This window comes from Astyanax mexicanus, chromosome 10 (assembly GCF_023375975.1).
Source record: "Astyanax mexicanus isolate ESR-SI-001 chromosome 10, AstMex3_surface, whole genome shotgun sequence".
NCBI classification, from domain to species: Eukaryota; Metazoa; Chordata; class Actinopteri; order Characiformes; family Acestrorhamphidae; genus Astyanax; species Astyanax mexicanus.
Genome location: NC_064417.1, coordinates 37,095,029 through 37,109,402, shown reverse-complemented (window position 1 = coordinate 37,109,402; position 14,374 = coordinate 37,095,029). Strand labels below are relative to the sequence as shown.

At 37.3% G+C, this 14,374-nt stretch overlaps 1 protein-coding gene across 8 annotated transcripts in view; it reads right to left on the bottom strand.

The window, feature by feature from the left end:
* Positions 1 to 14,374, bottom strand: part of atp8a1 (ATPase phospholipid transporting 8A1) — a 151,736-nt gene that overhangs the window by 112,096 nt on the left and 25,266 nt on the right. For all 8 annotated transcript variants that reach the window (XR_007441035.1, XM_049484487.1, XM_049484486.1 and 5 more), the window contains exons 2-3: positions 13,505 to 13,619; positions 3,360 to 3,459 (exon numbers count right to left, since the gene is read on the bottom strand). Coding sequence is in view for 7 of the 8 variants with exons in the window: in XM_049484487.1 (XP_049340444.1) it covers positions 3,360 to 3,459; positions 13,505 to 13,619 (215 nt within the window). In the remaining variant the exon portion in view is untranslated. The remainder of the gene's footprint in view (positions 1 to 3,359; positions 3,460 to 13,504; positions 13,620 to 14,374) is intronic.

Below are 14,374 nucleotides of genomic sequence, written 5' to 3'. Positions count from 1 at the left end.
CATTAAACAAGCAAAAAGAATAGAAAACATCAAAGTTTTCACCTACTGCTAGCTTTAACTATCCACATGTATAGAGCTGGACAATTTGCCCAAAATTGATATCACAATATATTTCAGAATTTCCATCGATCTGTGGAAACATGCCAATTCCACGAGATGTTTTGGTAATTTCAAGGTAACTTTACTTAAGGAAGAATGACAAAGGATTTAAAGAAAATAGTCATGCCAACATTATATTTAGGAGATCATATACTCCTCAAATATGCCTTAATCTGAGATGTTCAGATATTTGAATATATTTTGATAAAAAGTTATATTATTCATCTATTCATTAATAGGATCTGGCTGAGGACTCATGACTCCTATTATGATGTGTAGAGTAGCATGTTATGCACAATGCTATCAGACAGATTCAACTTAGTTTAATCTGCAACGCTAGAAGACAGCACAGGCAGTCTTGGCAGTGTTTGAGCTTATTTAGATTAATCTCTGATAGTTGCTGAGTGGTTAAATGGCACTGCTGTGGTTTTAATATCTGTATCATGTGTGTAGTTTAGTTTAACGCGAGCATGTAGGTGCTGGCTCAGTGCCAGCCTCAGGTGGGTTCTTAATGGTATTAAAATGTTTGTAACATTTTCTATCACAGTATGTACTGATGTTGAATCATTGTCCAGCCCTTAATGAGGAAGATCACTGTCTACTTTCACATGCAAACATTCATCTGATGTTCAGGGACTTTGGCGTTAAAGACAAACTGTGTCCTTCATGATGGACGCGTCCCTGGAACTCTGAGCCTGATTGCGTGTGTGCATGTGTGTGTTTGGTCAACAGGAGGTGAGAAGAATGCCCCAAGGGCAGGCCATTAACCATTAAACTGACAGGCAGGGGCAGATATGTGTGAGCAGGAGTCAGCACGTACACCCACAGAACATCACTCTTCTACTGCACTCAACTGGACAGTTCTGCAGTCGGCTGCACCAGCTGAACGTAAGTAAGGTCATACATTAGGGTGTAAAGTCTATACTAAACCATATGTTGAACACAGGGCTGTGTTCTGGCATGAAACAGGCGATACATAACACATATCACGACAAAGGGTTGAAAATGTATTATATATCAATATTTGGTAAAACTAGACTTTTATTCATAAGTAAAATAAGTTACCATTTCTAAAACTGCTAGCTAACAGTTTAAACACAACATAAAATTAACTCCTGTCTGCCTACAATCTTTACTTGTAAGAAATTACATACAATTCTATAGAGTTTTTGAGAACTGATGCAGAACTGCAAAACATAAGATCATAAGATCATAATACTTAAATATATATATATTTTTTTCTCTACACCCCTATTTAAACACGGTGTAAAATTAGAGGTGTGTTGAATTTTAGTTGTGCCACAAAGACTTAAGGTGCATCATACCTAGAATTCCATAAACTAATAAAAAAATACCATTGTATAGACCTCTGCAGCCGCCAATTAGGGAAATGATCCAACTTAAAAAGGATGTTCACAGGATGTATGACACTGTGAGAAGTGATGAAGCTGATTGTTGTATTAGTCATTAATGTCAGCAACATATTATGGTTTTCAAGAAAAGTGTACTGTTTGTGTTTTATCCTTCATGTTTTTCTGTTCAGCTGCTTCTCACGCACAATTTAATATCAGAAAATGACAATAAACGGTAGCAAAGCATTTGCTAACTGAATTGAAACTAAGGGTGGGCGACATGGCCCTAAAATAATAATCACAATACTTCATAGGTTTTTCGTGATATCGATACTCTTGGCGACATGAGAAAACACAGAGCTTAAAAAAAAAATTAAGAATACATGACTGCAACAAAATGAAAATTCAATTTTATTTTATTTTATTAAAAAGAAAATCATTTTATCTGATTTGTAACATAAGTCAATCCAGAATGTCATTATACTAATACTGCACTCCAAATACCTCCATGTATCCTGGATTAAAGTAAAACAAATAATACTGGACAGATATAATCTGTCTCTAGTAGATATATAGTAGGAAATTTTCCTTTGCTAAAAACAGCAAAAAAGTAGTACCCTGATGTGATAATTAGAAGTGATATAGAGGTGATATACTCTGAAATATCGTGCCATAATATTGTTCACGACATTTTTTTGGATATTAATGCGTACGATACTATATGGAACACCCCTAATTGTAACCGCAGTGTAATTCATTGCACAACAGGGGGAAAAGCAACATCACATCGTTAAAGTTTTCGAAATTCTTTGTATAGTCTTGGGTTGATGATGTTTGAGACTGTTTGACTGGATTGACCAAATGAACTAGAGAAGAACTGAAGTCAGAGCGTGTGCAGTAGAGACAGGAGGGAAATAGGTGGCACTCATTCAAATGAACTGTACCCAGCAGGCCTGCATACCACTGTGATCTCATTTACACAAGCGGAACCACATTTTCTATTATCAGCCAAGCTGTAGCCGAACCAAATCGGTCAGTTAATACAGAGTGTGACTTTAGTCATTATACACCCTGAAATACGCTGCCCTAATATAGCCTGAAAGACTGAGAGATGGCTGAGAGAATGAGTTGAGAGCACAGACAGAGCGGCTCGTATTGGTGGGCGGACATTCAATAATAGAACAGGAAACAGAATCCTTCACTCAATCTGGAGTGAACTTACTCTGCTTTCTTACATCTCACTCCAGTGACAGCGCAGAGACCGCAGGCCAGCCAGCGACACTGAACCTCATCAGTGTGTTTTTCCTTTGTGGTGTATCAAAATATCAAAGCATGCTAGATAAAGCTACTTCTTTTCCTTTGTGATAATGCACGAACACAGCTTTACCTATCCAATAAGCCACACCTTTTCATGCAGTGGAGATATATCTTTGCCCGCTGTGCTCGCCTCAACAGCGTAGCTGCTTATTCAAGGTCACTGCACTGACAGCTGCGTAATGAAGACACAGACCACCTGTGCTTTAAAGACCTCTCTCCTCTCTAACTCTCTCTCAAGGTCACCAGTTCAGGTAGACGAGTGAACAGTCAAAGCTCACATCTGACAGCATGTTGGAGGAAAGCAGCATGCAAAGCTGGAGCTCGATCTTCATCACCATGTACTGCAATGGCACCTCCTGATTTTAAAAATAGCTAAATAAACTAGAGTAAAATATGTAGCAATAAGTTGAAGTTTAAAGCTAAAATTTGCTGTTAAACTACAATTCAAATTGAATCAGTGGAAAAGGTGACTCCCAGGAAGTTTGTGGGGTTATCTAAAGTTCATCCTATGATTAGAGTAAACTGAGCCAGACAGATGTGTATCTGTGGCGCTGAGAGCTGATGGATCACAGCTCTGGCGCGGTCTCTTACCTGCAGCAGGGCAATGAACAGGAAGAAGGAGTTGGCTGCTCTTCTGAACTGAGAGTACAGGAACCGTGGCAGGAAGGTCAGCACGTTGTACTTTGCTGTGCTGGAGAAGGAAACGAAAGAAGAGTAGAATGAGGTTACAGCATCAAGCATTACAACCAAAATGACCATGTGTTAAACACTATCTACCTGAACCTAGACCCACGTATGCTCACCCATGCCCATCCAACCACACCAATAAGCATCTATGCTATCTGATCAAACACATCACCACTGTACACAGAGATGTGTTATATTGTTTCAAACACCATAATATTATATAATTTTGTTATATTGTAAAGATGGAAAAAACAGTGATAATTGTATTTTATATTTGTTTTGGTATGGTAAGTGTGTTTTTGTTTGTATAGTTAGTTTTTGCTGTTTATTTGTTTGCACTAAATATTTCTTTTGATAAATTACATTTTATACATAAGAGTCTTGGCACATTACTGATTACAAAATTTGCTGTAACATGCCTCCTCCAACACATGTGAAGTCAGCCACTGCCTCTTTTCAAACTTCTGCAAATGTATCATTACGGAGTCGCCAGCGCACCAGTTGTGCTCTCTCGGGACTCCAGCTGCTGATGGCCAGCTGCAGGACCAGGATTCGAACCAGCATTCTCCCAATCATAGTGGCATTATATTAGTCAGTTTTGGTAAATTACTGTTTATAAAATTTGCAAATATTTACAGACCTTATGTTTCTATTTAATAAGTGGTTATATTTATACTAAATTAACATATTTAAGCTTAACTAACCAACATCGTTGCTGTAATTCATGAAATTATGTCATACTGCCAGCTGATCTACTCATCACAACTATACTGAAATAGAATGAAGTTGCTCTTCCACAAACCATGAAATTCAGTGTGAGATGTTTTTAACTAACCTTTATCATTCAGTTTTAAACCTAACATTGCTTTTCTGCCAAACTCTGTTTTAGAATTAAATATCCTCTTACAAAAAAAAAAAATGTAGTCATATTTTACACTGATCTTACACAAGCATTAAAATTCTATTCTAGCTTTTAAGTTGCTATTAAGCAGACTGTAAAAAATATATATCAGTTTCAGAGTATATACTGCTCCCCTACCAACTTTAACATTCAGTTTCATATATAAAATCCATCTATTAAACAAGCTAAAACTCTTTCAGATTTTAAAATTGCTCTTTTAAAAATAATTAAAATTCAAGTTTCACGTTATATTGATCTACTAACCTTCGGATTTAGTTTCAGTTCAGAACTCACTTTCTGATGCAAGAATACAGAATAAAGAAAACATGCTTTCAATAAAAAATCCTAATAGGGTGAATTTAGCTGCACAGTTACTGATCATACTGAGCACTGAAACCCACCAGACTTCACTTCTTTCTGCTGCCAACCAACCCCACCTAGAACAACAAAGCCTTTTATGCTGGAGACGTGTGTGGAATCACATTAAACTATGATTGGGGAAAGAAGAAAGAGAGAGCTAGATGAAGAGAGCAAGAGAGCCAGAGAGAGAGAGAGAGAGAGAGAGAGAGAGAGAGAGAGAGTGTGAGAGAGAGAGAGAGAGAGAGAGAGAGAGAGAGAGAGAGAGAGAGAAACAGAGGGTAGTAAAGCAGTGAGCTATGGTGGCAGTAGCTTGGTAGGGTCTCAGAATCAGGCTCTTGTCTGATTTACGCTCACATTAGGGTTCAGGCAGGAAGCACGGGCACTTTGGGGGTGATATATATACATATGACTCACTCTATACACCCTCACAAGCCTCTAAAAAACGAACCACACACTAGCTCTCTGCCACCTCATCTTCATCTTTATCACCGCTGTCACCAGCCTCATTCAGGTTCTGATGTGCTGCTGTGAACACGGGGGTTAAGAACTAACAACTTCACTGCTGGTAATAACTGATTTTTGTACCCAATTAAAGTTGAGGTCTGCTTTATTGTAGGGCCTATATTACTGATGGTGCTGAAGGCATGGATTTTGTCACTTACAGTGATCCTACAACACCAAATAAATTTAAGCAGTGAGTGAAGCACCACATACACATGTAAATAATGCTCTGCTTTCTGTGAGTGTGACAGTATGCTGAACAGAAGAACCTACAGCTTATTTGAACAAGAGCACTAGCAGTGCTTTTCAATTTTTTGCAACTCATAGCCCACATAACACACCATTAAACGTTCTACATAATTTCTGTGAAAGACCGTTTTTTTTAAACATTTATCCATAAACATAAAATTCATACAATAAGACTGTACATTTCACTCACTTATAAATTTAATGTAACTAGCCTGCAAATCCCCCAGTTTGCTTAGTCAGTCATGTGACTGTATTGTGCCATATCAATCAGCAAACATTAGTCAATTATTTGCAAAAATACTATCAATCACATTAAAGATTGTTGGTTTGAATCCCAGTCATGTAGCTTGCCATCATTATTATAAAAAACAATATCAATCACATCTTTACTTACCAGGAGGGTAAAGACTAGCACATGACTCCTCCAACATATGTGAAGTCAGCCACTGCCTCTTTACAAACTACTGCTTTGCATCTCAAAAATTCATCAAAGTGGCTAATTTGCTTATTCGTACATATTTTTTCTTCTTCTATATCATCAACTTCAATTTTATATTCCATTCCTAACAATTTTCACTTCACCCCTCACACAGTCTCAATGATGTGGCAACCTGTGCATATACAGTATATTGCTATGACGGTCCATACGCTACACATTTGGAAGATGGGTATTAAGTGAAAAACTGTTCCTTTAAAATTTCATGGAACACTCAACATTGAATTTAGCCATCGACAGATTTGCACACATATACACACAGGTGGATGCAAGCACATGCAGACACACCCCCTCTCTATCGCTATCTCTCTGCCACTGTGAATTAGTGACAGACAGGCAGTGAAAAGTGATAGCACCCCTCTTATGGTGCGTGTGCTTCACTGAGCCGCCTCTTAGAGATCGCTATCAGACAATAGCACACTGTAGCCAATTAGCAGCACAATGCGAGATGGAAAGTTCTGGCAGGAGCTCGCCTTACTCCCATCGCTCACTCCTTTATCTGGATCTCATCCTGCATTTGATCAGCACTGGAGCACACAGTGTATCTGTAAGTTCCAGTTGACACTGCTCAAACTCTTGCTCCTTGTTCTCCCATTCTTTATTAATATGTCTTCCCTACTATCTCTGTCTCACCTTCTCCCTCCTTCTCGCAATTTTTTCCATATGAAAATGATTAGCTGTTCATTCGGGGTGTTGTGTAGTGACCACACTAACACACCAGTTAGCTTTACGTTCATTCTAGACTGGAGAATTTATTCTACACTTTAACAAACAGAAGTTAAAAGTGATTATCTGTAGGTTTTGGAACTGCTGCTAATGCATCATTGCTGAGTAGCCAGCACACTCGGAGGAAAGAAAAGCGGTTTTAACACTCATACGCTGTGTGCTGAGCGACATCACCCTTAGGAGAAATGTGGGGAGAGAGCATCATCTACCCACCCGGACAGGGCAAGGCCAATTGTGCTCTCTCTCAGGGCTCCGGCAGCCGATGGCAAACTGGAATTCAAACCAGTGATCTCCTGATCATAGTGGCAGCGCTTTAGTTCGCTGGACCACCCGGCACCCCAAACTCTTTTGTAATGTTTGACCTGAACATATGGTTAATTGTTAAAATAACTAAAATAGACTTTAGAATTCAATTGAAAATAAGTTGTATTCTTTTATAGTCTAATTATTGGTTTGTTCCTCTCCTATCAAACACACTAAAGCAGATTAAATAGTTGTAGGTGCTTTCCAATTCCCACAGCTACCAACACGACTGATCAAATCTAAAAGCCCAATAAGCGGCGAGTGATTTTTTAACTTAATTTGAAACAAATAAGGCTTAAAAACTAGGGGTGGGCATACATCTTTCACATGTACATACACGTTTTTATGTTTAACCTGTTTGGGTATGGCAAAATCCCACTATTTTAAGTGAAACTGTTCTTACACACTGGTGTAAAAAACATGAGAAGACTCTGACACAGTGTGTCGTCATGAGGTCATATGACACAACCAGCTTAATTGCTGGTCATTTTGCGTCCACAGGAATTATTTACAGGTGCTGCATTATTCAATGGAGAGAAAGCCGTGGCCTGTTGGAACGTACACACTTCTTCTCCTCAAGTACTTGTTCAGAACAGACTGATACGTAACTCAAGTGATCCTGGGCACTACATACGGAAAGTTTGTGGAGCGCTAAATTTAAACTGTTTATTTCGATAAGTTCTCATTGAGTTTATGTTGTATTTTCATATTTCTTAAGGAAAAGAGGATTTAAGGTGCTTAAACTTCCACATAATGCAGAGATTTTAAAGCACACCTTTACTGAGAATCCACAGGCAAAATGTGAATACGCTAACTCGACTGTCTCCATGTACCATTTTACCATCATCCTATACTCTTGTATCTCCTTTTTGACACATTTTAGAATAACTGCAAGATTTATACTGTCAATAAAAAAAGAAAAATGGAGGAAGTTATGTGTGACAGTGATAAGAGACAGAATACATACAAACAAGAGTATTCTTTAGCAATACACTGACAGGCCAAAAGTCATGGGATAGGAATATGTAAGTAAAAACAACAAAAAGGAGGATTTTATGTAAAATAAAATGAGCAAGAATTTAAGATAAATATAAATGCAATAGTTAAATTTAAGTGTAAGAAATCTAATTTAAGCCAACTACTAAAAGAGTAAAACGATAAAACTTCTGATACGTTATCTTGTAAGATTGCACAAGGCCTGACAGTTAAAGCCATTACCACCCACTGCACTGTTCACTGTGGATGGTAATGATTGTGACCTGCAGCATCTGGCTAGAATTTTCCCTGCGAACAGACAAACGATTCCGGCAGAAATCTCATTATATTCAATATTGGAAACCCTACACACTTTAGCTTTCATAAAACATGGCAAAATTTATGGGACAAGATATTAGTTATTTTCTCATGGCATGTCTGTGAATACATCCATGACCCTAAAACAGTCAACTAAATTTATAAGCCAGTTTGTATTTATTTAAAAAAAAAACATAATTAAATGTTCCAGGCCATGTTTTATTCCTTCTTGATACATTGATTTTGGAAACGTTTAGCAATCTTTCTGATTTATTGAGTTATTGTATTGTATTAAAACAAATGAAACAATCAGTTAAAATGATTGAGAAGTATACAGATTGTGTTGGTTTGGTCATTTTAGTGTTAGGACAACCCTTTGTGTAACCTTGAGAGTTTACGGGAGTGTGTGTATGTGTGTGTGTTCATATATGCATGAACACACACACATGTGCATGTTTTGCAGTCTACAAGTTCATCCTGTATGCGTTGTGTGTTCAGTGTGTGTGTGTGTGATGAATATAGATACGTATGTCCTTCCTTGTGTAAAGCGCTGTGGTCAGCACTTCATGGGCAACAGCTCGGCCTGGACGCTTCGCTAGGGAAAGGTCCGAGACCCCAACAGCCTCTCCAGCTCACATTAGCATTCCAATGCGATTGAGCCAGACATCCTGCCAGCTGACCACAGCACACCTAGCCCACATACACACAATGAAAAACTCCACACACCAATAAAACAGATCACACGGCCAGTTTCACACCAGCTGAGTTATTGACAGTGCAGATACAGCAGAACAGCCAACCTCTTATCTCGGTGTTTACAAGACATTTGTAGTCAGCTTAATACAAACCAGTCCAGACACATTACTGTGTACAGTGTTTGCTGTGGGCATCTCTGGAATTTCTACAGCACTGACCACTATAATATCTCATCATGAAGGAAAGCCTATCACCTGAAGTAGGGCTGGGCAATCTTGATACTTTATTCTATAGATATTCAAAGAGTCATTTTGGTTGAACTGAACAGTTCAGCTGAACTAGATGAACTGTTATCGTTTTCGGCTCAGGTTACAAACATGACCAAATGGGTCATGCAGATTTCTCCTCTACAACATCTGGAGAATTTGATCCTTTCTCTCTAGGGAGGACAGTCAGGTGCTTGTTCAGTCCCTCATCATCATAAAATGTGACTTCTGCAAAACCTTTGAGACTGGTCTTCCTCTGTGAGTCATCAGGATTTTGTTCCAGAACACAGCACCCTAAGATGCAAGATGCAAATTTTATAAGTTATAATAAGTTATAATTTTATAAGTTATAATATATTATAAGTGTTCTCAGTTCTAGCTTTCTGTAGCTTCCTGTAGTTTCCCATAATATTAAAAACCTTTACATTGGTCTTCAAATCTAATGACAATGGTCAAACCCCTGATCCATACCAAGAGCTCTTTAAGCTTCAAGTATAGCTCAGCTTGACCCACCGTCCTCCACGACACATAAAAGATAAGTGCCTAGACTTTTCTCCGACCTGCCACAGAGGAAGGGAAATGCAATTTTCTGTCAGTACAGCCTATAAAGGGTGTTTTCAAATCTACCAATCCAGTCCAAAATTTCTGTTTGATTCAATGCAAAAATAACAGCTATGAAAGCAAACCACACCCTGGACCAAAGAAGCAAAATTTGGTCAGGAAAAAAGAAACGGCCTTGGTCCTGGAGGAGCTGGACCAACTGAACCACAGCACTCATTCTGCTGCATGACACACATGCACCTAATAGAACCGGATTCTGGCTCTATGGTAGAATCCAGCTCAACACCTGTAAAGGCCAAACTGATAACAGGCCTACATCCACCACACATCCTACTGCAAACCATTTTGAAAATTCACACTACATCATGTCATAATCACTAACTTGTGCCACTCTTCCTGTACTTGATAATGATACATTAAGTACAGGAAGAGTTAGTGATGACATGATTTAATGCGAACTTTCAAAATTATTTTTTTTTTGACATTTCTCCTCCTATGCAGAGGAAGAAGAGTGCCCCCTGAGGGCCACGTATGATCTTCCCAAACAGACATTAGATTTAAGATTACAGCTTCATTGCAACATAGGACACTTCAGACTGAAGTCCATTAATGTGTGTGTTTATGTGCTGTAAAATAAATATATAAATAACCAGGAATAAAACGGAGCTCCCCAGCCGCTCATGCAGCAGAAATGCTAACGCTAACCTGGCCTGACAGAGGATGCCCATCTAGAGCTGGCCTGTTAATGTTACTGTTTTATCCATGCACGGGGAGAGAACACACGAGAGAACAAACGAACAAGCGTGAGAGAGAGAGTCTTTCATACTACTGCATCATTTCTAAAATAAAAAATTATACTAGCAGTATCACAACTAAATTGCAGCTTGAAAGCAGGCTTCAAAGTAAGAACATAAACTCTTAACATGTTACAGTTATGGCAGAGATTTTTAAGGCAGATTTTTAATCATTCGTTATAGTGCAGAATTACTTGTAGATACAAACAGTTCTACTAGCTACTAGTTAATTTGCACTACCTTAGGGAACAGTTGGATAAAAATTAAACATTTAAACCTAATATGCAAGTGTTACATGCTTATGGTTTAATACTGTTAAGTTTAATTAATCAAGTATTTACAATGTGAATCTAGAAGGTGTACTTCATATTAGAACAAGCCTCCTATTGAATGTTAAGCAGGTTTTGTTGTCCTAGAAAATTGTCATTTTATGAATGCAAGGTTTTTGCTAACAACTGTCAAGAATTAGAAATGATGCACAAGACTAAGATTACAACACAAGCATATAATCAAACTGTGATGTTCTGATCTGCAAAATTAATCAGGCTTCTCGATATAATACTTTAAGAATGCACATGTGGACTATGTATCCACTTTCAGTTTAATACAGTACTTAACTGTATAAAATCACCAACCTAACACAAAGTCTCACACAACCTTTTTATAAAATTGTCAACTTTACTGAAAGGAAAGGTCTTATCTTTCAATTATAAAACTTTTATACAATGTGAAGAACAACGGTCAGATGACGCAAGTATTTGAATTTGCATTTTGTAAACATGTTTTTTTTTCTGATACAAAATTCAGAATTTTATATTTCTAATTTCTAATATTTCATTTAATATTTATTTATATTTAACATTAGTATATTACATTTATTAAAAAGTCAGGTAAATGTTATTCAAATATACAAAATGCTGATTCAGCTACTTGTGTCAGCTCCATATAGATTCACATTGTCAAAAAGTAAAAAGAAACTAAATGTGGAGAAACCAAACAAAAATGGAGATGCACGTTTTCAGTCTGACACAGACAAATATGCTTATGATAGAGTATTCTTTTCTTTCTTTGGAAAAGATTTATTTATTTGGGGCTTGTTTTTTAATCAGTTACACTTACTGCAGTGTAATCAGTATTAAAATTAGTACCATATATTTCCTCGTTTGCTCTTGAATAAAAGCCGTTTTGCTGTTCTGTAATACCTCTAAAATCAAGACATTTTTATCAGTGTGTGCTCGTGAACATTTTAGCACCTGTCATACACAAATTCCAGATGGTTCACACCTTAACAAATCAGTTTCTGCATGAGGAAGAGGCTGTGAGAATTAAAAATAACGTAGCAACGTTTCCACTTTCTGTTTTAGTTTTTACGCTCCATCATTGCTCTTCTCTCTATCTGAGTGTGACTAAAGTGGTGGATGCGAGTGTGCTGTAATGACAGAAGCAGCGCTGTCACGCATTGTAAACAGTGATTTAGAGAGCAAGGCAGCTGGATACCAGTCATCCATCACTCCGGTCTCTTATTTAATTTGGACACACTGAGCAACTTCATCCACCACAGCGACAAGTGCCAACAGCACTAATCTCTCTTCTTCTTTACCTCTTTATATTTATTCTCTCCATCTCCCTTTCTTCTGACCATACCTTAACATTTGACTAATTATTTTATTTTCCTTTTACTTTGCTTTCCTACCTCACTTTCTTTGTCTTCAGTCTTGCTGTCTTTTTGTCCTTTTCTTTGTTGTTGCACTTCCTACCAATTTCTCTCCCAATATTACTATTTCCTCCTCTAGCATGCTCTTGTCTCTACCTCACTCTTTATCTTTGTCTTTCTTCATGTCTTTGTCCGTCCTTCTTTTATTCCTCTCTCTCTCCTTACTGTTCTCCCTCTCTCTCTTTCTCTCTTCGTCTCTCTCTCTCTCTCTCTCTCTCTCTCTCTCTCAGCCAGGTGGAAGATGTGCTTGCTGCAGTGCGTCTGTGTGTGACACACCTACTGCCCTAGAGGCAGTAATACACCAAGAGCCCACATTGTAATCATGCTCCACATTCAACCCTGTATTTAAATACAGTAGATCAGGGAAAGCCACTGGGGCAGGATAACTGTAGCTACACCTACACATGAGAACTAAAATACACATTAGAACTAAAACACATGAGAACTAAAACACATGTAGTATGCATCTTAAGAGGACTGGCCAGTCTTCTCCAAATTCACCTCTCTGCTTTACCAGTGAAAGGTCAAGTTCAGATTGCTGTAATTACTAGCTGTTACAACACCAATGATACCATCATTCTTAAAACTGGAATAACCTGTAGCCCTTGTCTCATGGTATGAGAAAAAATAAAAGCCTCAGTGTATATAGTGTACACTCACTATACTCACACCATGAAGCAAACCCCAAAAAAATGCCCTTCCAAGTGTCCACTCAGCTGAGAAATGTGTGAAATAGTAATTCAGTCTCTATAGTAAAACATTCTTTTGACTGTGATGCCACACATTTATATGGTAAGCAGTACAGAATAAGCAAATGAAAGAAGTCAGAAATGAAAGTGAATCTGGGTTGCAAACAGAAAGCAAGGCAGTGGAGATATTTCTAAATTTTGTTTTGCCTAAACATGTCACATTTAAAAGGAATTAAGGCTAAGTTTACAATGCAGGTTAAATTGGCCAAATTCCATTGTCTTTCGTAGTATGTGACAGATAATTTTCATTGGTGTGAAAATAAAAGTTCCAATTTGGGCCACTTTAATTGCATTAGATGTTAAGCTGTCCATTAATTACAATGTATAACTGATTTCATGTATGACAAAGAAAGCGTCATGTAATAAATAACTCAAAAAATAGTTAAAATCGAGAAATAAAACAAGAAAACAAGAAACATTCTCAGTTTGCTGAGACTTACCTGACACGATTGCTGCAGAATTTGGTAAATTGGGGCTGATTGATGAATATTAGGCGAGCATCCTCCTGATCAGCTAGGGAGGTCTTCTCTGATGCATCTTCTGTCTTTTCATACCCTGAAGCAGCAAAGAGAGAAAGAAAAACACACGGTCAAGCATCAACTTTTAAAGACAAACGTTCAGCTGTTAGGATAACTTCGAGGGAACAGCTATCCATATTCACAGATATGTAGTGAGAATAGAGGTAGGTATGTTACAACAATTACATTATCGACTTATTGTGCAATCCTCCATAGCATTCCCTCAATAGTACAATATAGATATTGTATTAATATAAATATAATCAGATTTTTTATATTAAGAGCCTATTAAATTAAATACATGTGAATAAAAACTTTTTTAATTCATTTGATTTATTTTATAATTATTCTATATATTTTAATTCCAATGTCTGAATAAATTAATTTAAAGTTAATTGCTCTTTTTTGTAATTGCTTTATTATGCTATTAGGTAATTATAACATCAGTGACATAAAAGTGACAATATAAATTATCACAATTCTTTATGGGATTATAAATGGTCTAAACAAAACTGATTACAGTCACAGACTTCTACAGAGGCAAGGACAAATAAAAGGAATATATTTCTTGAAGAATTAATATTTGCTAAGTTTGTGAGATATTTACTTGAGGACAATATGTGATCTAGGGCTGTATATTACCTAAAATCCGAGGATACAATCCCGATTAAGTGATGTACTGCAATAGTTTGAATAATTCTTTTTGGAAAACTTTAATGTACATACTGCACAGTATAAAACACACAATAATACTTATCAAAAAGTAGTAAAAAAGACAATTTTCTTGCAGCA